The 25,441-nt window shown below is 42.4% G+C and overlaps 1 protein-coding gene across 3 annotated transcripts in view; it reads left to right on the forward strand.

Moving 5' to 3' along the window:
* LOC147012796 (nicotinamide/nicotinic acid mononucleotide adenylyltransferase 2-like) overlaps window positions 1-25,441 on the forward strand; it is a 74,899-nt gene that overhangs the window by 29,146 nt on the left and 20,312 nt on the right. For all 3 annotated transcript variants that reach the window (XM_085853997.1, XM_085853995.1, XM_085853996.1), the window contains 6 exons: window positions 11,509-11,576; window positions 15,211-15,289; window positions 15,648-15,765; window positions 18,136-18,216; window positions 22,583-22,627; window positions 23,615-23,691. In XM_085853997.1, coding sequence (XP_085710123.1) covers window positions 11,509-11,576; window positions 15,211-15,289; window positions 15,648-15,765; window positions 18,136-18,216; window positions 22,583-22,627; window positions 23,615-23,691 — 468 coding nt within the window. The remainder of the gene's footprint in view (window positions 1-11,508; window positions 11,577-15,210; window positions 15,290-15,647; window positions 15,766-18,135; window positions 18,217-22,582; window positions 22,628-23,614; window positions 23,692-25,441) is intronic.

Consider the following 25,441-nt stretch of genomic DNA (forward strand, 5'->3'; position numbering starts at 1 on the left):
ATTCCCCTTCTCTCCAGTGCGTTCCTCCACCTCTCAAGGCTCGCCTCAGCCTGCTCCCTACTCTCATTACAGATCATGATGTCATCCACGAACATCATGGTCCATGGAGACTCCAGTCTGATCTCGTCCGTCAACCTGTCCATCACCATTGCAAACAGGAAAGGGCTCAGAGTCGATCCTTCCGCATAATGATTTGGCATAGGTTTTTACGCCGGATGCCCTTCCTGACGCAACCCTGGTCGCCTCTTACGACACACAGGTATATGGTACACCTATTCTAACCGGGGCATACACCGGGCCCAGTACAACTGGTACTCAGTTCGCCGACCTCGGAAGGATGGCAGGCTGAGTCAACAACGTTTGATGACAAAGATGCCCGTTTTAAAAGCAGTCTTACCAAGAAAAGAAGACTGCGAGTAATAATATATTGAAACACAAAACAGATTTCCTGATGACAGAGACCATGATTGAACTGGTTATATTGTGAACCACTTGTGTATTTGGCACAGCGAAATGAAACTCAAAAATCAAATTGCCTCGGTGCGAGAATATTTCTGTACGAAAGACAAACAGCACAGCACGGTAGCTGTACTTATTGGTAGCACAAGGCAGCTTCGCCAAGGCACGTAGAGTGGGGATTACACTAAGCTCACAGAGTAATGCCCGCATTCTCCAAGACAAACCACACAAGAACATGTGTACATCACGTGCCTGCTGTTCCTGCACCAATCCCATCTTGCACTTCGTTTTATTGGTGCTGCGATATCTCTCATCTATCTATTCTACCTGTACTCTGCACGTAATGGCTGGAACAAAGCAATCCTCTCGGGGATGATCATTTCGCAAACTCCTTTGTTGAAGGAAAGTTCATGTTGGAACAAAAACGTGTTCGATGAACTTTCAATGTACAAATGTGGGAGCATTTCAAACATATCGATACAGGTGGTGTTACCTTTTCCTCAATTTAATATAAACTAGTGCGGGCCCATACGTGCGTGCCCGTAGGTGCGTGCCAGTATGTGCAACTTCGTTCCTTCGCTCTCGTAAACGACGACTGGATTGGGGGATTGTTTCAATTAGATCGGACCAACCGTATTAAAAATGGCCATAACTTGGCAAACACCTGGGAAACACACTCAGGTCCCCAGCGTCAATTGTGGTCATATCAAACGAAGACGAAGAAGAATTGTGACGCCCCTCTCTCTCGCCCCTACTCTCGCCCCCCTCTCTTGAATTGTGACGCCCCTCTCTCTCACCCCCCCTCTCTCCCCAAATGCATTCACAAATGTCTACCAAGCACAACAATTAATTCAAACCCTTGGGAAACAGCTCTTCCCCTTGGGAAAATTCAAACCTTGGGATTAATTAATAATTTCAACAATTAATTCAAACCTTGGGATTAATTAATAATTTCAACAATTAATTCAAACCTTGGGAAACAGCTGAAACGGATGAAGAACGATATCAAACCTTGAAAAGGCACATACTTAGGTCCACTGCGTCGATTGTGTCATCATACCAAACGAAGAAGAAGAATTGTGACGTCAATCGTGCAAAAATAAATAAATAAATAAACATTAATTATGACATCATTCATGATGTCATAGCACCGTGTCCTGTCATTGGTTGACAGATAAATGGCCGTAACTTGGGAACGGCTTGTCCGATTAATATCAAACCTTGAAAAGGCACATACTCAGGTCCCCAGCGTCGATTGTGATGTCATACCAAACGAAGAAGAAGAAGAATTGTGACGTCAATCGTGCAAAAAATAAAAAAAATAAAAACATTAATTGTGACGTCATTCGTGACGTCATAGGTCGACAGATAAATGGCCGTAACTTGGGAACCGCTCATCCGATTTACATCAGACATTGAAAAGGCACATCCGCAGGGCCCCGGCAATATTCATAGTAAGTTTCAATCAGATCAGACCGGTGGTCGGCGAGAAACGGCGGTCGCAGACAGACACACATACAGACAGACAGACACGCAGAGGTTGCTGGAATTATAGATAGACTAGTACGGGCCCGTATGTGCGTAAACGATGACTGGATTGGGGCATTATTTCAATTAGATCGGACCAACCGTATCATAAATGGTCATAACTTGGGAAACACCTGGGAAACATATTCAGGTCCCAGCGTCAATTGTGACATCATATCAAATGAAGCAGAATTGTGACGCCCCCTCTCTCTCGCCCCCCCTCTCTCGCCACTTTCTCTCACCCCCACTCTCTCGAATTGACGCCCCCTCTCTCTCCCCTCTCTCCCCCCCTAGTCTCACCCCTCTCTCTCTCCCCCTCTCTCACCCTAGTCTCACCCCTCTCTCTCCCCCCCTCTCTCACCCCTAGTCTCGCCCTTCCTCTCTCACAGATATTGGTCGACAGATAAATGGCCGTAACTTGGGAACTGCTCGTCCGATTAATATCAAACCTCAAAAAGGCACATCCGCGGGTCCCCAGCAATATTCCTGGCAAGTTTCAATCAGATCGGACCATCAATCGTGCAAAATAAATAAAAAATAATAAATAAATAAACAAACATTAATTGTGACGTCATTCGTGACGTCATAGCACCGTGTCTTGTCATTGGTCGACAGATAAATGGCCGTAACTTGGGAACCGCTTGTCCGATTAATATTAAACCTTGAAAAGGCACATCAGCGGGTCCCCAGCAATATTCCTGGCAAGTTTCAATCAGATCGGACCGTCAATCGTGCAAATAAAATAATAAATAAATAAATAAATAAATAAAAACATTAATTGTGACGTCATAGCACCGTGTCTTGTCATCAGTCGACGGATAAATGGCCGTAACTTGGGAACCGATTGATATCAAACCTTGAAAAGGCACATCAGCGGGTTCCCGGCAATATTCCTGGCAAGTTTCCATCAGATAGGACCGGCGGTCGTCGAGAAACGGCGGTCGCAGACACACACACACACACACACACACACACACACACACACACACACACACACACACACACACACACACACACACACACACACACACACACACACACACACACACAGCTGGAATTATAGATAGATTAGTGCGGGCCCGTACGTGCGTGTCCGTACGTGCGTGCCCGTACGAGCAAAAAAAAAAGAATTGCGACGTCAATTGTGACGTCATAGCACCGTGTCCTGTCATTGGTTTGGGAAATAAATGGCCATAACTTGGAAGCACTTGTCTGATTCATATCAAACTTTGAAAAGGCACATCCTCAGGTCCCCAGCAATATATCTGGCAAGTTTCAATTAGATCGGACCAGTGGTTGTTGAGAAACAGCGGTCACACACACACACACCTGGAATTATAGATAGATATCGATACAGGTGGTGTTACCTTTTCCTCAATTTAATATAAACTAGTGTGTGCCCGTACATATAAAAATAAAAATAAAATAAAAAAGAAGAAGAATTGTGACGTCATAGCACCGTGCCCTGTCATTGGTTTGGTAAATAAATGGCCATAACTTGGGAACCACTTGTCCGATTAATATCAAACCTTGAAAAGGCACATCCTCAGGTCCCCAGCAATATACTTGGCAAGTTTAAATTAGATCGGACCAGTGGTTGTCGAGAAACAGCGGTCACAGACACACAGAGACACACAGAAACACACAGACAGACACACACAGACAGTAAGACACAGAGACACAGACACAAAGACAGACACAGACACAGACAGACACAGACAGACGCATTGTTGGAATTATAGATAGATTGTACTTTTAAAGATATATTCATTCATGCAGTTGTTCCTGATCAAGTGAATGATGAAGTTGCAAGTTTAGTAGCTACCGATCATGTGAAGTTTGTGGCTGCTGGTTGCATCATTTTCTGGGGGCACAGCTGTGCCACTGATGCACAGTGTGCATCAGTGGTACCAGTCCACCGGCAGTGCCCTCTAGTACCAGTCCACTGGCATTCATTTCACCAACCTCAGAAGGATGATGAGCTGAGTCAACTCCACCTGGTGTTAATTAAATGGCAGACAGGGGCTCAGTCTCAAGTCTCAGCGATCTTAAGCCAGCAACCTTGACCATTAAGCCAACACCAGGTTTGCAAGTTTAAAGCCATTGTATTACTAAAACATTTTGGGTAACATGGTGGGTAAAATCTTCCACAAAATAACAGGAAGGGGTTAGACTTTTGAGGACATTGATGTATTACGTATGCACGTATCCGGAGGAGAGGGGGAGGGAAGTGGGGGCTCAACGAATCCTCTCACAACCGAACCCTCCAAAAACAAAAATCAATCCACATTGAAGGATGACTCGGCCTAATATTTGACTGAAAGTGATTTTGGCAGGAATTTGTAAGTTGTTCAGGTTTCCAGCAATTACACCTTTGGGATCTTTAAAATCCACCAACTAATGACAACAGATGGTTTAATGTCCATCCGAGGAATGGCACAGTCTGTGATGCCAAACACACTGCCTGTGAATCACCAATTCGACATCTTATGGTCGGGTCGGGAATCATAAAAGTTTGTAAATGCTCAGAAGAGTTTATAGTGGAACAATACTTTTTGGCCCTGGAATATTTGGGAGATAAAGCAAATTGTCAACATATTTTTTTTAAAAGGTCATTGTAAGGAGAGTTGCTTCACTCAAACACGTTTTGTCTGGCATCAAAGTAGAGTCGATGGAATCTTCAGCAGGGATAAGATGTTCTCTGATGTGAGGTCAAGGTACCATGATGTACACAAAGGAATGGAGATGGAGGGAGATCTCAGGATTGATAGCAACGGCGTGTTCAGCAATATGTGGGCAGAGGAAGTAAATTTTGAATAATGGAGCTGAGTGTGGCAAGAGCACAGATTAATCGATTGGAGAGTGAAATGGGAGGATGGCCATTCTGCATGAAAAATGAGTAAAATGGTGGATGGCAAAACGAGCCCATGAAGCAGGTGAGTGCTGCCCTGTTTGATGTTCCCATCTGAGCACAGAGGTCCTCATGCTGAGATTCCAGATTTTAATGCCATCGACGGTGATGATTTCACCACTGTCTATACTAATGTCCTTGTGATTCATATCAAGGTATGGATTACACTGATTTCTGTCTCCCCATCATACATGTTGTACAGTATATTATGTGCAAGCTCCTGCTGGAGCCTTGGATACCGTAAGTCCAATCGGCTGAAGCTTTGCACAAGGTATTCATGGCGATGTGGTAGTCATATACAAGGAGTGAGATCATTGTTGCATGAGCAAAGGTTATTCTTTAGGGACTTTGGTGTAATGTCAGGTGTTTGATTACAAAACATAATTCCATATCGTTGATTGCAAAGTAAGTAGAGTGTGTGCAGGTTAGGTTGGCCAACTCAATTGTACATGTGCACTGTACTGCATGGTATACACACACGAGTTACGTAATGTCGTACAGAATTAAATAGTTTGTAATAATGGAGAACATTTTTGTCATTTTTCATTGAAGATTCTTGAATGCAAGAAATCTAATGGAGTTTTATTAAATATTCTCATCAGCGAAGCGACCGGTTGCATTTGCTAGTCATGCAACATGCTCAAACATGATCTTAGACAACCGTTATCATGTATTGGTGACAGAGGTGGTAGGTGTCCATCTATTTTTTTTCCAAACACAGGAATGGGTTGAACCAAAATGCTGCAATATTTGTGTCCGGATTAAACTAATAGTTTTAGTAGGTAATGAAATGAAACAGGTTACAGGATGATACTTCAACATATTTATAAGATTAATATTTCAAAAGTCTTTGGTACTTCTAAATATTTAGAATTCCTGGTTTATTCATACAACTAAGCAGGATAGCCGTTTTCAAAAGATTGTTCTTTATATAATCCAGCATCATACTAAAATATGCAAGGTGTATGTATGTATGCCAGAATGTATGTATGTATGTATGTATGTATGTGTGTATAGATATGTGTATATGTATGTATGTATATGCAGAAGTATGTATGTATATGTGTATGTATGTTGCAAGTTTAGTGCGTACGACCTTTTCAGCCCAATCCAGGCCACGCGTCCACCGAGCGCGACAATCTAGACGTAGCTTCCGGATCAACGCCGAAACCCAGCTACGGGTGTTTTAAACACACCATAAACCAGCCAATCCCTCTGTCCACGCACTACAGGGTCGATCGCCGAATTGTCGATGTACCTAATTATTTGTGTGGACAGAGATACCGGGAGTTTATACCTCGACGGGACCTGCACGAAAACAAGCCGCTTAAGCGGCTCGTTCCATATGTGAATGCTGAGCAGTTATTTTTCGCCAAGTCCCATCGGACGAAATTATTATGTTTTTTGGCTTTAATTAGCCAGTTAATTCCCCAAACGCATCATGGCAGTCAATGGAGGAAGGGACACAACAAGCAGGTGACATTCAACAATGGGGAACATTTATTAGAACACAGGCATGCAAGCAATGAATGAATGGGGATATGTGACAGGATACGAGCAAAAGCCTACAGCTGAGTTATATTACGTAATGTACAGGCACTTAACAGTTTGTTACTTAGGCCCAAGTCACATTTGCTCTACGGCGAGGATACGGCGGCCGTACGCTCTCTGAATTGACAGAAACGTGCGGCGGCCGCAGACTTTCTGCGGTGGCCTCAGGGTGGCCCTACGCCGTTTGGCTATCTTTTACAAGTCCAAGTCGTAAGGTCGCCGTGGAATTATAGCATGGAGTTATAACTTTTTTCATTTCTACATTCGCCGTCGCAATTAGACAAGCCAAAAAAAAAAAAAAACTGGTTAAAAAAAAAAAACAATTAACCCATTCGTTACCATCCGTCTGGCCGCACATTCGCCTTTGGCCCCCTGCGGTCGCCTTGCGGGCACCTTGAGGCCACCTTGAAAATTCTATGGCTGCCGCAGGAACGTCCTAAGGTCACCGTGCGACATCAAGTCAAAGACCGTACGGCAACCCCACGTTTTCGGTCTTCACAATTTATGAATACGCCGTGCGGCTACCCGAAAAAGACCCGTATCTTGCCAAAAGGTGACCACGTGTGACTTCTTTAAGGTCACACTGAGGTGAACAGAGCTGCTATCCACCAGGAGCGACTCCTTGAGGAATATCTGCCTACGAGAGATTCCGATGAGAATCGTTCTACAGAGTATCCATGAAAAAGATGCTTTTGCCTCATAACGTCACCAAATGACGTCATAATGTCTCAAGCTTGACATATCTAGAAAGCACTCAACGAGGTGTTCAATTTGACGTACTACACGATATGGTTCTTAAAACTTGAAAATTTGACCTTGGGGTCAAATATGATTGACCTTCGGCGCTAACCATGAAGGTCAAGGCCAATCGCCACCAAAAATTAATCAGCTGAGCGCCAGACCATGAACTATATTGCCATGAAGTTTGAAGATGATCCGATCAAAATTATTCAAAAAATAAGGGTTTCGGCGACTCCCCTGATTTGCGACAGTGACCTTGACCTTTGACCTTGACCTTCAAAATTTTGTGCACTGAAAGGGACCTCTATAGGCCTCTGATATGCGAAGTTACAAAAATTTCCAATGATAGCTGTGCTCTGCAAATTTTTTTTATATGTGATTACAGACAACAAAAAAAGAAAAAAAAAAAAAAAAAAACATACAAGCTGACTAACATATCTTGCAAAAACTTCGTTTTGGCAAGATAATAAAAAAACATATGTGACTGCTACATTGTGTGACCGTGGAAATACAGCGGCTGCCGTATAATTGCTTGTGGCCAAAGATTTTGGAGACCCCACGGCCGCCGTGGCAAATGTGACCAAGGCCTTACTACAAGACAAGGCGCCACAGACGTTCATGCAAAAACCCAAGAAAGAAAGAATTGGCTCGTGAGCCTTGAATGTACTCAGGGCCGGGATGACCGGAATAGGCCCTGAGAGACCAAGCGGGCTACCTGGCCACCCTCGTGGTGACTCGATGGGTCCTTTATACGGCAACCCCTGGTGTCTCCGTTCAGCCCGGTGCGTCGCGAACACGCCAGTCGCTTGGGCGGCTTGATGAGCAGCTTGTACGGTTCTCCTCGGTCGTCCGGCCTTCACCGCGGCCTGGCCTAGCCGACGACGCGCTGGAGGAGCGAACGGGTCTCGACCCCGGCTTCCTACTGGCAACGATTCCACTCCGAACTCCAATGGCTCAACTCCTGCCAGTCTCCAACCCAGCCAACACCACGAACTCCGCTCTACCACCAGCACCGCTCAACCCAAGCAAGCGCCGCTCAACCGCTCACTACCGCTCAACCGCACACACCACAAACTCAAGCCCTTGCCGGCGAGTGAACGTGGCTTTTTATCGCCCCAAGGGGAGGGGCTGCTCTGGGCTTCACCACCCGAAATCAGCGCCCTCCCCCTTTTCACTTTTGAACCTTCACCCAGGCTGGATCCACTCCTTTCACTTCCGATTGGCTAGCTTCTTCAGGGGGTAAGGCCTTTTTGATCCGTTTTGCAAGTTATGCTTGCACGCAGACGTGGTGGAAATCACCGGCTTCATGCGGACGTGGTTGTCGTCGTCGTTGTTGTTATTGTTGTTGTTAAAATGAAAGATGGAGAAAGAATAACGGCTAACTCAAAGATGCACAGCCTGGCATACGAATAAATTCCCTTTACACATCGGTGGGGAATTCTAACCGAGAGCACACACTTACGAAAATAATTGACCTCTGGGGAACCTGACTGGTGTTCTGTGAATTTCCACAACCGTAACAGTATGTATATGCGGATGTATGTATGTATGTATGTATGTATGTGTGTATGTGTGTATGGATGTATGTGTGTATGTGTGTGTATGTGTGTATGTGTGTATGTGTGTGTCTATATGTATGTGTGTATGTGTGTATGTGTGTATGTATGTGTGTATGTGTGTATGGATGTATGTGTGTATGTGTGTGTGTGTATGTGTGTATGTGTGTATGTGTGTGTCTATATGTATGTGTGTATGGATGTATGTGTGTATGTGTGTGTGTATGTGTGTATGTATGTGTGTATGTGTGTGTGTGTGTATGTGTGTATGTGTGTGTCTATATGTATGTGTGTATGTATGTATGTATGTATGTATGTATGTGTGTATATGTGTGTATGGATGTATGTGTGTATGTGTGTGTGTGTGTGTGTGTGTCTATATGTATGTGTGTATGGATGTATGTGTGTATGTGTGTGTCTGTATGTATGTGTGTATGTGTGTGTCTATATGTATGTGTGTATGGATGTATGTATGTGTGTACTGTGTATGTATGTACTGTGTATATATGTACTGTGTATATATGTACTGTGTATGTATGTATGTATGTATGTATGTACTGTGTATGGATGTATGGATGTATGTGTGTATGTATGTAGATGCGGATGGATGTATGAATGGATGTGTGTATATATGTATGTGTGTATGTATGTGTGAATAGATGTGTGTATGTATGTATGTCGGAATGTATGTGTATGTGTGTATGTATGGATGTGTGAATGTATGTGTGTATATATGTATATTTTTTATGTATGTATGTGTGTATAGATGTATGTGTGTATGTATGTATGTGTGTATGTATGTATGTATGTGTGTGTGTGTGTATGCATGTTGGAATGTGTGTAGGTATGTGTGTATGTATGTATGTCGGAATGTATGTGTATGTATGTATGTATGTGTGTATAGATGTGTGAATGTATGTGTGTATATATGTATGTGTGTATATATGTATGTGTGTATGTATGTGTGTATAGATGTGTGTATGTTTGTCAGAATGTGTGTATGTATGTATGTATGTGTGTATATATGTATGTGTGTACTATGTATGTGTGTATGGATGTATTTATGTGTGTATGTATGTAGATGCGGATGGATGTATGAATGGATGTGTGTATATATGTATGTGTGTATGGATGTATTTGTGTGTATATATGCATGTGTGTATGGATGTATTTATGTGTGTATGTATGTAGATGCGGATGGATGTATGAATGGATGTGTGTATATATGTGTGTGTGTATGCATGTCAGTATGTGTGTATGTATGTATGTGTGTATAGATGTGTGTATGTATGTATGTCGGAATGCATGTTTATGTATGTATGGATGTGTGTATATATGTATGTGTGTATCGATATATGTGTGTGTATGTGTGTATGAATGTGTGTGTATGTATGTCAGAATGTGTGTATGTATGTATGTGTGTATGGATGTATGAATGCATGTGTGTATATGTATGGATGTATGTATGTATGTGTGTATAGATGTGTGTATATATGTCAGAATGTATGTGTATGGATGAATGTGTGTATGTGTGTATGTATGGATGTATGGATGTATGAATGTGTGTGTATGTGTATGTATGTATGTATGTATGTATGTATGTGTGTATGTATGAATGTATGTATCAGTTTTTGCACCTTTTTATGCAGTGTGGTGATGATGTCTGATTTCCAAGCAGATGGAAGATGACCTAGCACAAATGACAGGATGATAACGACAGCGAGAGGATGTGCAAGAGCAGCAGAGCAGGTTGTTAGGACACGTGAGCTGATGCCGTCTTTGCTTCTTAACTTCCTGGATTAGACAGACTGACGAGTCCCAAACTCTCATTCCTTATCCACAAGCCAGTTGATCAATCCTCCAGTTTGTTTCTGGTGATCAATCTCTATCAAAGCCTTTAGAGCTCCTTGGCCTTGCCATCATCCTTGAGTTACCTTGGGCTGATCACCTTTTTTAATTTCGCACTAGGACTGGAAGTCATCCCTTACAAATAATTTCCATGAAATTCTCATTCGACTTGTGTTGCAACTCATGAGAAATTCCACATTCCTTTGAAAGTGGTGTTAATTATTTGAAGAAAATTCATTTTGAAGTTCACACTGTGCATCTAAGATGCACCAAAATCTGAGATTCTAAGGTCATGAGTCAATGAATAATATCCTCTTTGACCACTTAATTGATCTTTAAACTGATCATCAAATGTGAAAACAGCTTTTCAATGAAGGTCAAGGCCAACCGAATAGCAATATGTTATTGAAGACCGAAAGGTCTCTGGGTTGGTCTTTCAATCACACATTGAGGTGCTCCAGCATCTTTTCTGCATTTTTAATACACAATGCATTTGAACCATATGAATGTGTCATTTCTTTCATGTGTCAATCTATTCTTGCTTTCAACAAATCTTGTGCAAACAATGAGGTCTTACATAACGTCAGGGAAAGAAGGACAATGTGGAACTGAGTCACAGTGGGGTGGAGCTGCATTGTGGAGGAGGAGGGCCGGGGGTTGAAAGTGGACTGGAGGAGATGTGTGTTAGAGGAAGAGGAGGAGGTAAATAGGAAAATATCCTCTGTCAAAGTATATCCGTACTTAAGATTTCATCTCTGTAGTGAAGGTTTTTTTTTTTTTTTGAAATCTCCAGTGGGAAAACTCAAAAAGTCATCATTTTCCAACAAGAATGCCAACTGTATAATTTGAATACTGTGAAATGAAGTTCATGAACCTTTTTTTCCCCTCCCAACATTGCACGTTTTCCCACCACAGACTCTTCTGTCCAGTCATCATAGGCTAACGATGTGTCACTTGGCCGTGAGAACATCCAAGTGGATCAGGTATGTCCCTCATGCATGTACATGCAAACCAAATCGCATTATGTTTATGAGAAATGTCCAGAAGGTTTGTATATGTTCCACGGTGGTTGATTGTCGAGATATGTGTGGAAGGGGGACATCGCCATTTTGCATACGCAATATGTCGATGGACCCAAAATCCTGTGCAACCTCTAGTTCTCCTAGCATGATGGTAAATATTTGTTATTTGGTCCTGCTCATGTGGAATAGCTTTTAGATGTTTCGTATAGTAAGCACTGTACATAGCACATCCTTGAGCATCTTGCTCAGCGTTAGAGGTCGCTGCATCACATAATGTGATTCTTATCGATTGGCTTCAGGTCAAATGTAGCCACTTAAGGATCTTTATTCTCCACGAGGATTGAGGAGAAAAAAAGAAAAACATGGAATGTGACATCAGCTCTCCCTGCCTCCACTGAAATGGTGTTTGTCAGCCTGATCTAGGGTGTGACACAGATTCTGATGGTTGAGGTCGATATGATTGCAGGGATGTGTGTCACAGACTAGCCAAAGTGAGCATTTCCAACACTGACCTGCCATCAACTAAATGCAAATATCACAATTCTCCTGCTCGGGGCCCCAGCTTTTGATTAACCATTTAAGGTGAATTATGAGGTGAAGTTCTGTCTACTTATTAGCGAAAAATCTCTCGAGGGATCATTGGGTCAGATTCAGAAGTTTTTGATGGTGAACCATCTTTAGGAGGTTTTCAATTTAAAGGATAACAAGTTAAGAGGTGATTCGACAGGACGGTGCAGAGGTGGGGTATTTACCTTTGAGCCATCGAGTCTGGGGTTGATGCCCGACCCGACTATAAATTATTGGATTGATGTTTCACAAGAAGGAAGTTGCATCATAAAGTGTACCTTCCTTCAGGTGGATGTGAAGCTGGATGTTCAGTCTGCTAGCATTAGTTGATGGACATTAAAGATCCCGTGGTGTCTTTCACAAAGAGTATGTGAGTTATTGCCGGCACGGCGGCACCCTGAACTTTTCCCTGAATTGTTGCCCTGACTACTGCTGGAAAGGCAAAAGCGAACCACCCAGTGTAATTCATGCCAGGACACTGCTTTGGCAGCTTTGAAACTGCCCTCAGATATCACAATGGAGAGGACGAGAGAGAGAGAGAGAGAGAGAGAGAGAGAGAGAGAGAGAGAGAGAGAGAGAGAGAGAGAGAGAGAGAGAGAGAGAGAGAGAGAGAGAGAGAGAGAGAGAGAGAGAGAGAGAGAGAGAGAGAGAGATATTAAACCTCCACTGTGTTCAACACATGATGCCAAACTGTACATCCAGTTGGTACTCCATGCAGTATTGATCCCTTTCGTTTTCCTGCCATCACTCTGTCTTCTCTAGATTTCCACCCATTGCACCATAATACTATTATAAAACAGAAAAACTTACTACAATGACATTCACACAAATATCCAAGTTGCCATCCACAACCAGCAATGCATGAGGATGAATCGATGATGGTCAAAGCTTTTGAGTTACTAACAACCTTGTCATCTCTCCAACTGACCTATAGTATATGTGTGGTTGTGCTAGATATCGTGCTACATATTGTTTTTGGTCCTATCTCTCAATGGTGAAGAACCGCTTTAAAAAATTCTCGTATCCGGATCCGGATCTTCAGAAAAATCAAACGAATTCGTCCTTACCGCACACCCAACCTGTCCACCAAAGTTCGTCCGAATCCGTCCATAACTTTTTCAGATATCCTGCTTACAGACAAACAAACAGACAGGGGTGAAAACATAACCACCGTCCATCTTCGGCATCAGAGGTAAAAAAATAAATTCCTCAGATGTGAGAAAATAAGTCAAGGAGTTTTTTGATGAAGTTGAGATATGCTTGAAAGCAGTACACCTGAAATGATCTAATATGAAATGATCTACTTCGATTTTTATCCGAAATAATCTACGATTGTAAAAACCGTTGTGGCCAATCAAATCAGTTGGATTATCCTTCGAAGGGAAGCATCCTGTCTCCATGGATATGTCAAATTGTGATCCATGGTCACAGTACTGTGACATGATGGTCATGGCAATCCATTTCCCGACAAGCCTATCACTGCTCTAAAGGTGACCTCTATTAATGGCTTTTGATTCCACAATTTTTGGATTGCTTCTTGGGCTCAATGCCTGCCCTCTGTGGGCTCGCCAAATGCCGCAGTAACAACCTGAGCCAAGATGAAAATGCTAGATTTCAAGGTCACATGTTCTCACCATCTCATAAGAACTGTTTTTTTCTTTCCTTCAAATTGCCATTTTGTGCAAGGATTCTATTAATGTTCAGCAAAACCGACTTTGCTTATAATCTTAATGTACCCCTTTATATACTTCTTTATTTTGTGTCTACACTTATTGAGCATACATACATTTTCGTTTCCACTTCTCAAAGGCAAATCGGTGAAATACATTAAGATACTTTTTATCGATTATCCTGACATGGATATAATTAATGAGTGAAAAACATTTTCATCATTGTGACTGAACTTTTCTTTCTGAACAATGTTTACCTTTTTAATTCAAACAAAAAAGCTGACAAGCCATGTGAGAAATGGTAGTGGCCGCTGCAAGGTGCTGATGCAGAAATGGAGCTTCAATGACAGTGCTGGTAAACATGGTACTGTGGCAAGTACACACATTCTCCCCTGTGGACTCCTGCCTGAAACATGCAGCCTTGCTGAACTCTACACCAATCGCATCGAATTATGGAAGGGAGATGTGTGAAGATACAAAACATACACATCTTTTAATTTCTTCCTTGATGATAGGCCATTATCTTACTCATCTATCTTTGCTGTATATTGGACAGCAAAGTTACAATGGACAAATCGACATTATAAGTGGGGTATGCTCTCTTTCTCTCCCTCGCTCTCTCTCTCCCTATTACCCTCCATCCCTATTGCTCTCTATCCCGATTGCCCTCGCCCTGCTTATCCCTCTCCCCCTCTCCCTTTTCCACTCCTGATCTCTCTCCTTCCCTATCTATCTATCTTCTCACTCCTTCTCTATCTCTCTGTCCATCATCAGACTGGCAGCCAATTATCCAGACAAAGCACCCACTTTTCTTTCCTGTTCACACACTGGGTCGACCAAGTACCTCATGAAGGGGACTGGATTGCTCGACCCGATGTGTCGTCGGGGCAAGAGCTTGTAATTGTTTCAGAGTATGGGTGACAACTGCCCTGCCTGCTCTTTATATAAAGACACTGTGGGAACTTTAATGTTCTTCAGATAAAGCTAGCTAATGGGATACCCACCTTATCGTCCAGCTGAAGGATGGTGCACTCGTTGAAACACCCTGCCTATGAAAAGTCAGGTTGGCAGTTTAAAGTCGGGTTAGAATCGAGCCCAGCCTAGACAAGTCAAAGGTGAGTACACTACCTCTGAGCTATCCTCCCAGCGCAATTGGCAAACCTCCTCTAATGCATCCCTTGAAATTCCATAGCTTCGAAACAAGGCACCTTGGAGGTCCATGCACTTGCATAATTTTTCGAAGCGTCAAACCCATTTGTCTCTTGAAAATCACACGAAAATCCACATCATCTCTTGAAAATCACGTTCATGTGATCATATGCATTGCTTATGTACCCATGCGTTGTGCACGTTCACAGAGTGGACCCATGGGCTTGTCTGCAACAAAACAGCCAGAGCCCCCGTGCAGTTTTGGAACACCATCGCACTCTGCTTAAGGTAAAACAGACAAACAAGAACAAGAATACTTTGGAATTCAGTAACTTAGTTCTTCCCGCTTGTTGGCATTTCAATTATTGTGATTATTTTATGGTTTTTTTTGGAGATTAAGATGTGGATGAGCATTAAATAACAACACAAGTGCCCCCCACCCACCCCCTTTCTGTCTCTCTCTCTCTCTCTCTCTCTCTCTCTCTCTCTCTCTCTCTCTCTCTCTCTCTCTCTCTCTCTCTCTCTCTCTCTCTCTCTCTCTCTCTCTCTCTCTCTCTCTCTCTCTCTCTCTCTCTCTCTCTCTCTCTCTCTCTCTCTCTCTCTCTCTCTCTCTCTCTCTCTCTCTCTCTCTCTCTCTCTTCTCCAGCAAATGAGTGGTTGCATCTTCTCTGATGTAGGAACTCCGACTGATTATCAGCCTGGCATTATCCGACAGCCATCCCTACCCATTCAGCACAGCCTGCCTCCCAGCAAGCCAACACCTGGTAATTTGGAAAAATGGCAAAGCCGGACCGGAGGCTGTCAGAGTCAGAGTCACTGAAAATAGGCAAGTTTTGCACTTTAAAATGGGTTACACAGGAAACGGCGAAGTTACCAGCAGTGTTGGCCTAGAAACAGAATGAGCTGGGCGAAAATAAACAGCCATGTCATCCATCACGGCTGTGCCATAATCCCTTCCCACAATCCATTGCACACTGATACTCTTGTTTATCCTTACAAACCAATGCATCCATATGCCAGACAATAAACATTTGCGATGGAGTAGAAAAACATAGTACATGTTCCACTTCAGGGATACGCCATACCTTCAAAGCACCAATCTCACCGTTTATAATCAGGTCGGAAATCGAACTCAGGCTAGACAACCCAAAGTTTAGTGCAGTGTACTATCCCTGCACCATCGTGTCAGACACAGGTAGATAGATTATACTACATTTGATTGCATTCTGACTTTTATTTTTTAGCTTATTTGAAAAGTCGACGGTAGATGGCAGTCTGAGTAGCATAATGATGAGTTTGGGTTTGCTAGTTTGAAAATTGGTTTGTTACACTCTTTATTCTGCACATTCTGCAAATCGGGTTCACAAGGGTGGTCAGCATCTGCATCATCAACTGGAATTGGGAAGAGCTAAGTGAGCTCCATTGGGTGTTTCACGACTAACCGAGGGCTCGGTATCCCAGAACGTGGTTGTTAAAGGCAAAGGACTTCTCTGTTTGCTCTTCTGCTAATTGTTGGACAATATGGAGGTGTCGTGGTGTCTTACGCTGTGATTGTTGGCAAGAGACATGATCAAGCGTGTAATTTTCTGGATATAATAAGTGTTCTGCCTTTTTGTCTTGTCTTGTACAAGCCCTGTGATGATTATTAACTGGAGCTAATGCTGCAGCTTGCCAACCTGAAGAGTAAATTCTCTCCTGATCGATTCTGCACACAGTGTCATGCTGAGCGACACAGTTATCGGTAAAATATTTATTGATACCGATAGTTATTGATTTTTATTTGAGGATAATTATTGTGAAATAAGCAGGCTAGGTCAGGGGCAAATCCAGCAATTGGGTAGGGGGGGGGGATTTCCAAATAACAGAAAATCTAAGTCATATGAACGTTATGAAAACTTTATTGCAGCTTTCAAATAAATGCACATTCACATATTCTTTGATATGCATGTATTGTGCAAAAAGATATAAAAGTTCATTAATTTAATATTTAAATGCATAACTAAAAATAAAATAGCTTGAATTCAATAAACTTCAAGTTTCAATCTTAAATATCATGACTAGTGAGACCTACCTGAGTGATGGTAGTGCCTATATGACATACTAGAAGGAGTTCTGGGTGATCAGGGAACCCCTGGGTTTGCCACTGTAATGGTAAATATTTTTTTGTTGGGGGGGGGGGGGTTCCGGGCAACCAGGAAACCCCCCTGGATTTGCCACTGTAGGTGTATTTTTTTTTCCGACAATGTCTGAGAGAGAAAATGGACTACTACTACTACTACTACTGGAAGTTATAATTTGTTCAGGTGTTCACGAGGTGGCGATAACTTGCCTGCTATTTGAAAAGACACCGTGGAAAACGTCCTTGACCAATGATCAACGACCATTGCTGACAGAGTCCTCCAGCTTAATGTTCTATTGATGGACTGCACACACATTGACACCTCGCCCTGCGTGAGAAATACTAGGATGGCAGTTTATAGTTGGGTCAGGATTCAAATGAAGGCTAGCCAGTTGAGAGGGGAATGTGCGTTAACTGGATACCTCTAAGTGTAAGGCCGAAGCTATACTGCCAGTATATAATTATTTATTTACATTTTTGTAATGGGGGTGGAGGGCTATAATTTGACAAAGTTAAATTTGAGGAAAAAATAGAAGGGAGGGTGTTAAAAAAGGAAAGAATGGTAGTGAAGTGGGGGGGAAGAGGTAGCAGTAAGGAGGGGAAAGGTAAGAGGTATATAACTTCTGGGGTGGGGGTAAAATTCCATCATATTTACATCTGTTATAAATAGATGGCTCCTAGGTCAAGATATTAATAGACCAATCAACATGATTTATGGGATTTGAAAATGGGATCCCAGCATCACAAGCAATGCGCTCAAATGGGAATGCCAAAGGGTCACCGACACACAATTCACTTTCCTAGTTAACCCAAAAACGTTCATGTACATCCAGGTTTAATATACCATAGGATTGACATTTGATGTTGTGCTAATCACATTAAGCGAAGAAAATGAATTTGAATATTAATATAATAAACATATTAACAAAAATTTTTTTTGTACTTCCACTCTAATGCAGGTACATTCTTCCCCCTTCTTTTTCCTCCAATTTTTACTCACCCTCCTCCTCCCCAGGAAAAATAATGAGTAAAATTGGTGATGATATTGGACACATATGCTGCTATCGTACGCGGATGCAACCATTCACCTTCGTAGGTAACAAGATCATCAGTTGCTTGGGTATTTTTTGGGGTCTGCTCTGAATCTGGGAGGTCGGTGGTTCGAACCTCGGCAGAGTTATGCCAAAGGCTTTTAAAATGGTACGTGCTGATTTCTTGCTTGATGCTCAGCATTAAAGTGGATCGAGTATCGACTATCCCCATAAGTTGGCATCCATGGGGAGGAGGAAATTTCTCCTTGATTGCCCCGCTGAGTGCAGAGAAAAAAGCAGTCATGAAGATGACATCGCTGGGACCCAAAGTGCTCTGGAAAGTGACATCACTTCCAAAAATTCAGCGGTTATGTTTGTGTGAAAGTAAAGTCTGGTGTTGTGTCGTACAGGGTGTTCCAAAACGTTCCGGACAACTTTGGTTTGTTAATATATTTAGAACCACAAATGATCCGATACCCTTTGTTTTATATGATACAGAAACGTATAAAGTTTTGAGCAAACCATCATGACACTTCAATGTGAGCTCCGTTTTTCACGTGCTGGATATCAAGGCGGTACACGAGTTCTTGCCATGTTTGACTCGGCATGTTTGCGTCCATCAGTGCACATGTAGCTGTGATCCGAGAACGAAGATCCTGCAGGTTTTCCAACTCGGTGTTGTCAACAACATCTTTGACAAACGCCCACAGAAAACAATCAAGATGGGTGATGTCTGGTGATTGTGGGTGCCAGGCAGGCAGTTGCTCCATCTCGGCCAATCCAGTGACCTGAAATTTTTTTCATTCAGGACGGCTCGAACGACTAAGGCCCAATGAGGGGGAGCGCCATCCTGTCGGAAAATGATGTCGGGTTACAGGTGTTCAATCTGTGGGAAGGTGAATCCTTCCAAGATGTTCATGTAACTTGTTGAGGTCACTGTATCCTCCGCAAAGAAAAACGGACCCACCAAGCGGTCATGAAGGTCACAGCACACTTTGACCTTTGGACTATCGCGTATGTGTTCAATGGTCACGTGGGGGTTTTCTGAGCCCCAGATCCTTACATTGTGCCGGTTGACCTTCCCCGATACACGAAATCATCTGTGGACATGACCTATTTCAGGTAATTACCTATTCATCATCATCCTCGATGAATTATAATCATCATCCTCGATGTGACGGAGCATTTCCAAGGGAAACGCCTTGTGTTTGTGTCCGTCATTTGGTTTGAGTTCCTGCAGAATCTGCACCTTGTCGGCATAAAGCTTCAGTATTTTTACGCAAAATCCTGTATACAGCGGTGGTTGGTGGTCCCAGTTCTCTGGATGCACATCAAATTGATTTTCTGGGACTTTGTTGAAATGATTCAAGCACTCATTCAACGTCTGCTGCACTTGTGCTTGGTCGATGGTACTTTTCTGTTTCTGACAACCTGCAGTCTCATTAAACCACTTGTACCACTCTCTGATACTGGTCTACAATGGTGGATTCCTTCCATACCTTGTACAGAAATTACGCTGAACTTGCATGTAGGATCTTGTCTCATTGAATCATTTGATGCACTGAGCTTTCTCCTGTGGAGGAGACATTTTCTTTTACATTAAACCACCAGACCTGAAAAAATAGAAAACTCTGAGTTTCTGTATCATATAAAACAAAGGGTATCAGATCATTTGTGGTTCTAAACATATTAACAACCAAAGATGTACAGGTCTTTTTGGAACACCCTGTATAGCAGTCTGCTTGTGTGTCTGATTTGTGTCGCATCTCCTCCACAAGCCGTAGAGCCTATATATAAAAAAATATGGACAATCAGCTTGTGAACAACATGTCATGTGTTTAATTCCTTTTATTTTAGCTTCTCATCTGTGGTCAGCAGATAACTCCAAATGCTCTCTCCACTCATTGATGGGTTTCAGCTAAAATCAATCAAAGTGGCTTGAAGCAAATTTATGAAAATATTTGTTTATACATACCCTCTGACCTGATTATCTGCTTACTGTTATTATTGCTCATCCCATGATAGCTAGAGATTGCCTCCATATGAGTGTCTGATATTCCTGTAAGTCGACTAATTAGTTATGTAAGCTGCTTTGTTCTTTCAAGATGTAGAATATTTTGTTTTGTCAATACAGATGAAAGAGCTTTGTTTCCAAGCAGTTTTGATGAAGAAAATTACTCTCTGTCAAATGCGTTTCGACTCGAGAGTCTCCACCATTTATAAGGTCGTTCATTATTTCCTGGGAGGACAAGTTTTTGGGCTACCACATGCATCTTGAAGAAGCTGACATCCATGGGCTTAGTACTCAGACCGAGGTTATCATTGGTGCTCCATTGAAACGATTACTGAACACTTTTCCACAAAGAGGACACTCAACCTCAACATGAAGAACTTTCAGTGATCCGATGAATGCCTGCTTAGGAACCACTCTTTCAGCATCACTCGTATCTTTATTACTAAGAAATGTGAATTTCAAATTTGGTCATGGTACCAACACACAATGGTCGACGCTTTTTAATGTATACCATGGAGTATTTTTCTATCCTTGTGCGTGAAAGCTGGTTTCCTTCTTTTCCATCAGGATGGTGTGTCCTCTGATGTAACATTTCTGGTGTCTTTAGCACAGTGATGAGGACATACGGAGAGGATCAAACACCATTTATTCCATCAAAGTAGGCCTCACTTTGCCGAGCCAACAACAGCCCCACTCAGCCGTACACGATACTACACTCCTCCCCTCTTACGTCACATAGTCACCCAAATATCCAGGTCGTACAACACTTCTGGAAGAAACACGTGGACATTGATCTGCAAACATGACCAGCGCTGGCAGGACATTGGAAACAGGTGACAGTTCCTCACTAGATACCAAAACGGGTGCAATCGATACCGAAGAAACATGCTGCTACTGTCACTGCCCTGAACATCTGGGTCCACAGATAGAGGGACAGGTGGTCAGAACATGGTCATGGACACCTTGATGGATTAGGACCCATCAGACGGTGGAATGGAATCAGCAGCATGTGAATGATAAGACCCATGAGCTAACAATTGGTTCACATGACGTTTCCAGGTAAGACCAGCTGAAGTATGAACAAAGTAGTTAGCCGGTCTGAAAATTTGGATCACAGTAGCTGCTACCCATTAAACAATACTGCAACAATGCCGATGGAAAGCTTGCGTGAGCATCTCAAAAGGTCCTGTATTTACAGACACAATTGCCATGAGCCACCACCAAAATGGTGCAGTGCGCAAAATGCTTTTGGAATTGCAAAGAAAGCAAAGCTTGACAACATGTCCTTTAAAAATGCTTAAAGAAAGAAAGAAAGAAGAAAAAAAAAAACAAGGGCACTTCCCAGACATCCTTTTGATTTCATCCCTTGTTCCTCCTGTCCACCAACGCAGATCGACATGAATCTTCACGAGCAAGTCGAGTTCTTCAAATGACATTTCCCAGTGGCTTGATGTCCATGCCATCTGATAACCACATGCAATATGATATCTACATTTCATTGGTTATCGCACAGCATATAAAACATTGCTTTGATTCTTGCAGCCTAAACATTCATTCCCGACATCATAGAGGACAAACGATCCATTCAATGAAAGAAGTCTCTGTATGATTAGATTAGATAACATCCCCAAAGAGAAAATCCATTGATAGGTGTACAATTTCTCTCTACTTGGGACTGAAAATGTTGGACACATTTTTGTGATAATGTTTCCCTCTCATTCGGTGCATAACATCAAACCTAGGCCTGCAGGTACCCTGAACGACCAACACACATGCAATGGTCTGGAGCTTCTTGACTGCAATCATCCTCATTGTGTTATTGCTACAACATCTCTGTTCCTATCCCAACATCGGCACAGTGATGTCTAACATTCCATGTGAGGTGCCAAAAACACTGTAGGCATTGCCAGATGGGTCGAGATCATCTTTTCTCAGCTAGTCGCTGTGTGCATGTGGCTGCTTTGATTGTGTTCTTCAAGAATGACCAAGAACAAGTTAAAATGTTATTGCTCGGCTGACAACTTGGTGTCACATCCTAAATTAAATTGTGCATCTGCATATGCCTCAATAGCTTATAAGTGTTTCTTTCTTGAGACTTACCATGATATTGCTCGTATGACCTTATTCTAGTGCAACATGAGGGTAGGCCGAGCAGAGTTTTGTTTGAACCTCTTTATAAAAGATTATCTCATAAGTATGGCAGTAAAGTATTTCCCAGGGAGGAAGAGACCATTTATTGTGAGCAAAATAGGATGTATGAGATACACAGAGGGAATGGAGAGCAAAATATATTGTAAAAGGACTAGCACAGAAGAATGAGGCAAAGAGGGGTGTGGGCTGTCCGCCCACGATGCAAGGCCTCAAGTGGCCTGGCGCGGTCCGCTCTCGGCTCTGATCCAGTGATGTCTGCCTTGCAGATGAGAATGCAAACATGGGAACGGTTTTTCGTTATGAGGAACTAGGTAAGACTTACAGGTGGCTTCCCTGAATGTTGCGGTAACATCTGCGCATATGCACCATGCACAAAGGAACTCTCTGATAATAACTCCAACCACAGATGTCTCTGTCAAGCACCAGGCCTTGCAATTCTCTGGACAGAACATCTGGAATTAAGATGCCTTTTCTTTCCCCCTACCCTTCCAGAGTAACTTTGCTTTTAATGTGGAAACCACACTGCAGTTTGAGATACGATTAGAGCTCGGGCCTGAAAAACGAATTCGCTTTTCTGTTGCCCTGAGTCTAGGCCGCCTTATTGCAAGCACACGAGCCAAAATCACTTAAACTTCAGTTTGTACACTAACATTATACTCCACTGTCTGTATTTTCAAAAGACAAATGATGTGTCTTAAACAAAACAAGCCGTTATTTGGCATTCTTTAAGGGCTGCATGCTTGTGGCTTCCTTTGCTCAGTGCTATTCTCGACTCGAGCTTGCAAAGGGCTCTAGTACGCTTTTACAATGGAGCTTTCATTGCAGTCAAGTCGAGGGGATCAATGTCAGTGGAAGAGCTGCTTATGGCTTTACACATCTGTCTTTCTTTGCATTCCTATGTCTTTGTTTTTCTTCTACGCCTTATCTTGACTTGCCTTCCAGCACCTCTTTGTATCCATATCTTTAATATCTCAGCAACAGCTTTTGTATTATCGACTAACGGTTACGTTGCATGCTTGCAGGGCTGTAACTGAGGCTGGAATTTACTCTCATCTTTTGGTGTTAAATTCAAACAAATCTTCGTGTTTCTTTTTGTCTGAGGGTTGAGTCATCAATTAGTGTTTCATGACAGTGACATCTCCAATCCACCCTTTTACATCTTTTTGGCGTCTTGGCATGACGGTGTTGCGATTGTTACTTAAACTGATAGAGTTTTACTTTATTTTGAATGCTTTTATTCCCCCCCCCCCCGATCCCTCAACTCCTCCCTTCTTTAATTCCTCACATTTCTCTGACAGATATACGAGTGATGTTGCTGTGTGGTAGTGACACACTACTCTCGTTCTGTATCCCGGGTCTTTGGGCAGCACCAGATGTAAGTCAGATTATTTGGTCCGTTGCCGCGGAGTTTAAATTCCCTTTAATGTTGGTTTTGATTAGTGTTATTGGTGTTATTAGCCCATCCCCAGTGCAGTGGGAGACGGGGTTTTGCAATCACTTTTGTCTGTGCGTGTGTCTGTCCAGGCCATCACTTTTTTCTTTTCTTTTTACCATTTGAGCTTTTGTTATCAAATTTTCAACAAAGTTTTATTATGAGAATATGGAGAAGAAAATTAATAATTTGGTCAAAAGGTCAAAGGTACCATTTAGCATACAGAAGAAGTCTGAATACAAAGCGGGCTTTGCATTTTCAGATGCTTTCTAGTTTTTATTTATTTATTTGTGTTTATACACCACATATTGATAGTCTTGTGGCATATTTATCTCGAATAGTAAAGTTTTCACTCAATTTCATCTGGTACCTCAATTAACTACTTTATTTGTATAGAAAGTTGAGGCTTGTGGAGAATGAACTGTAATCATTTTTATCTTTGGTGGTTCTTATAAGGGGTCATCCAGATATTACGTAATGCATTTTTCATCAATTCTAAATATCCCATCCCCACCATTCCCGTCCCCCACTTCCCCTTCCCGCAACGCCCCATATTGCTTGGCCAAAGGACCCCTCCATTACTTACATGACATTATGTGAGCTGTGAACCCCTCCTTTTCCTCCTCCCCACCATACCCACAACACCCTGTATCACTGGATGAAAGTCAAGTTCAACAATGAAACATGAAGAAGTTTGAATGAAGTGAAATATCTTCAATGGGGTGGGGTGCTGTAGGGGCGAGGGGTTGAGTTTGAAAGAAACAGGTGTTTCATTTTCTTCTGGATTTCGAGCCAACTGCTGTGTGCAAATAGAACCAAAAAAAAAACGTATTTGTTTTCATGAATTCTTCCCATTGGTTCAAAAAGGAGTTCTGCCTTCACACTCTTCCTAAGTCGAAATTTTGTGTTTAAAGAAGTCACGATTGAATGTTTATTTATTTTTCTTCAATCATAACAGCTGCATTTCCGGTGATAACACATTTGTGCTCACTCGTTCCATTTTGTTTGAGCGTATTCTTCACCGCTTCCTTCTGGATCCAAATTGCACACTCGTCAACACAATCTTTTTTTCCCTCACCTCCTCCAACTTCAGTTGGCTGCGAAGTTGCAGCGGCCTTTTGATCAACAGTTCTGGCTACCCATATCATGTTACCCCAAAAATGAGGACTATACAAATCTTTGAATCATTATAACATTGTTCTCTGGGTCACTGGGGAAAGTCAAAATGTTGATAATATGTTTGTGTAAGTCATTGTGCAAAAGAAAAATCCCTCGGCATGTGCTTGAGAGTTAGTGGTTGATACTTGTTATGTAAGGTCTAACGATTCCCAGACAATTAAAGACATCAAACACAGAGATGCAGCATCAGAGGCTAAAATTTTGAGAAGTGTTTTGGCGGGTTTTTTCTGCCAGAAAAATCTGTGCAAAGGATTCTTAGTCCTTGCGGACGACGTCCTGATTGTGGAAACAATAAGCAGACCAAAAAGGAGTTTTCTCGCAGGCGTTCAAACTCTGCTCTGTGAGGTTGTGATAACAGCGGTTTGAAAATGTATTCTCACTTCTTCTGTGTGACTAATTAAAGCAAGAAAAAGTGCGAGTTTCTCCAGAGTCCATAAAATACATGTTTGAAATTCTTCCAGGTCAGAGGTTCTGCCAAATTTGCATATATAATTAATAGATGACGAATGAGTGA

The sequence above is a fragment of the Eptatretus burgeri genome, chromosome 14 (assembly GCF_056783735.1).
Source record: "Eptatretus burgeri isolate ZD-2024b chromosome 14, Ebu_testis_v1, whole genome shotgun sequence".
Lineage (NCBI taxonomy): Eukaryota > Metazoa > Chordata > Myxini > Myxiniformes > Myxinidae > Eptatretus > Eptatretus burgeri.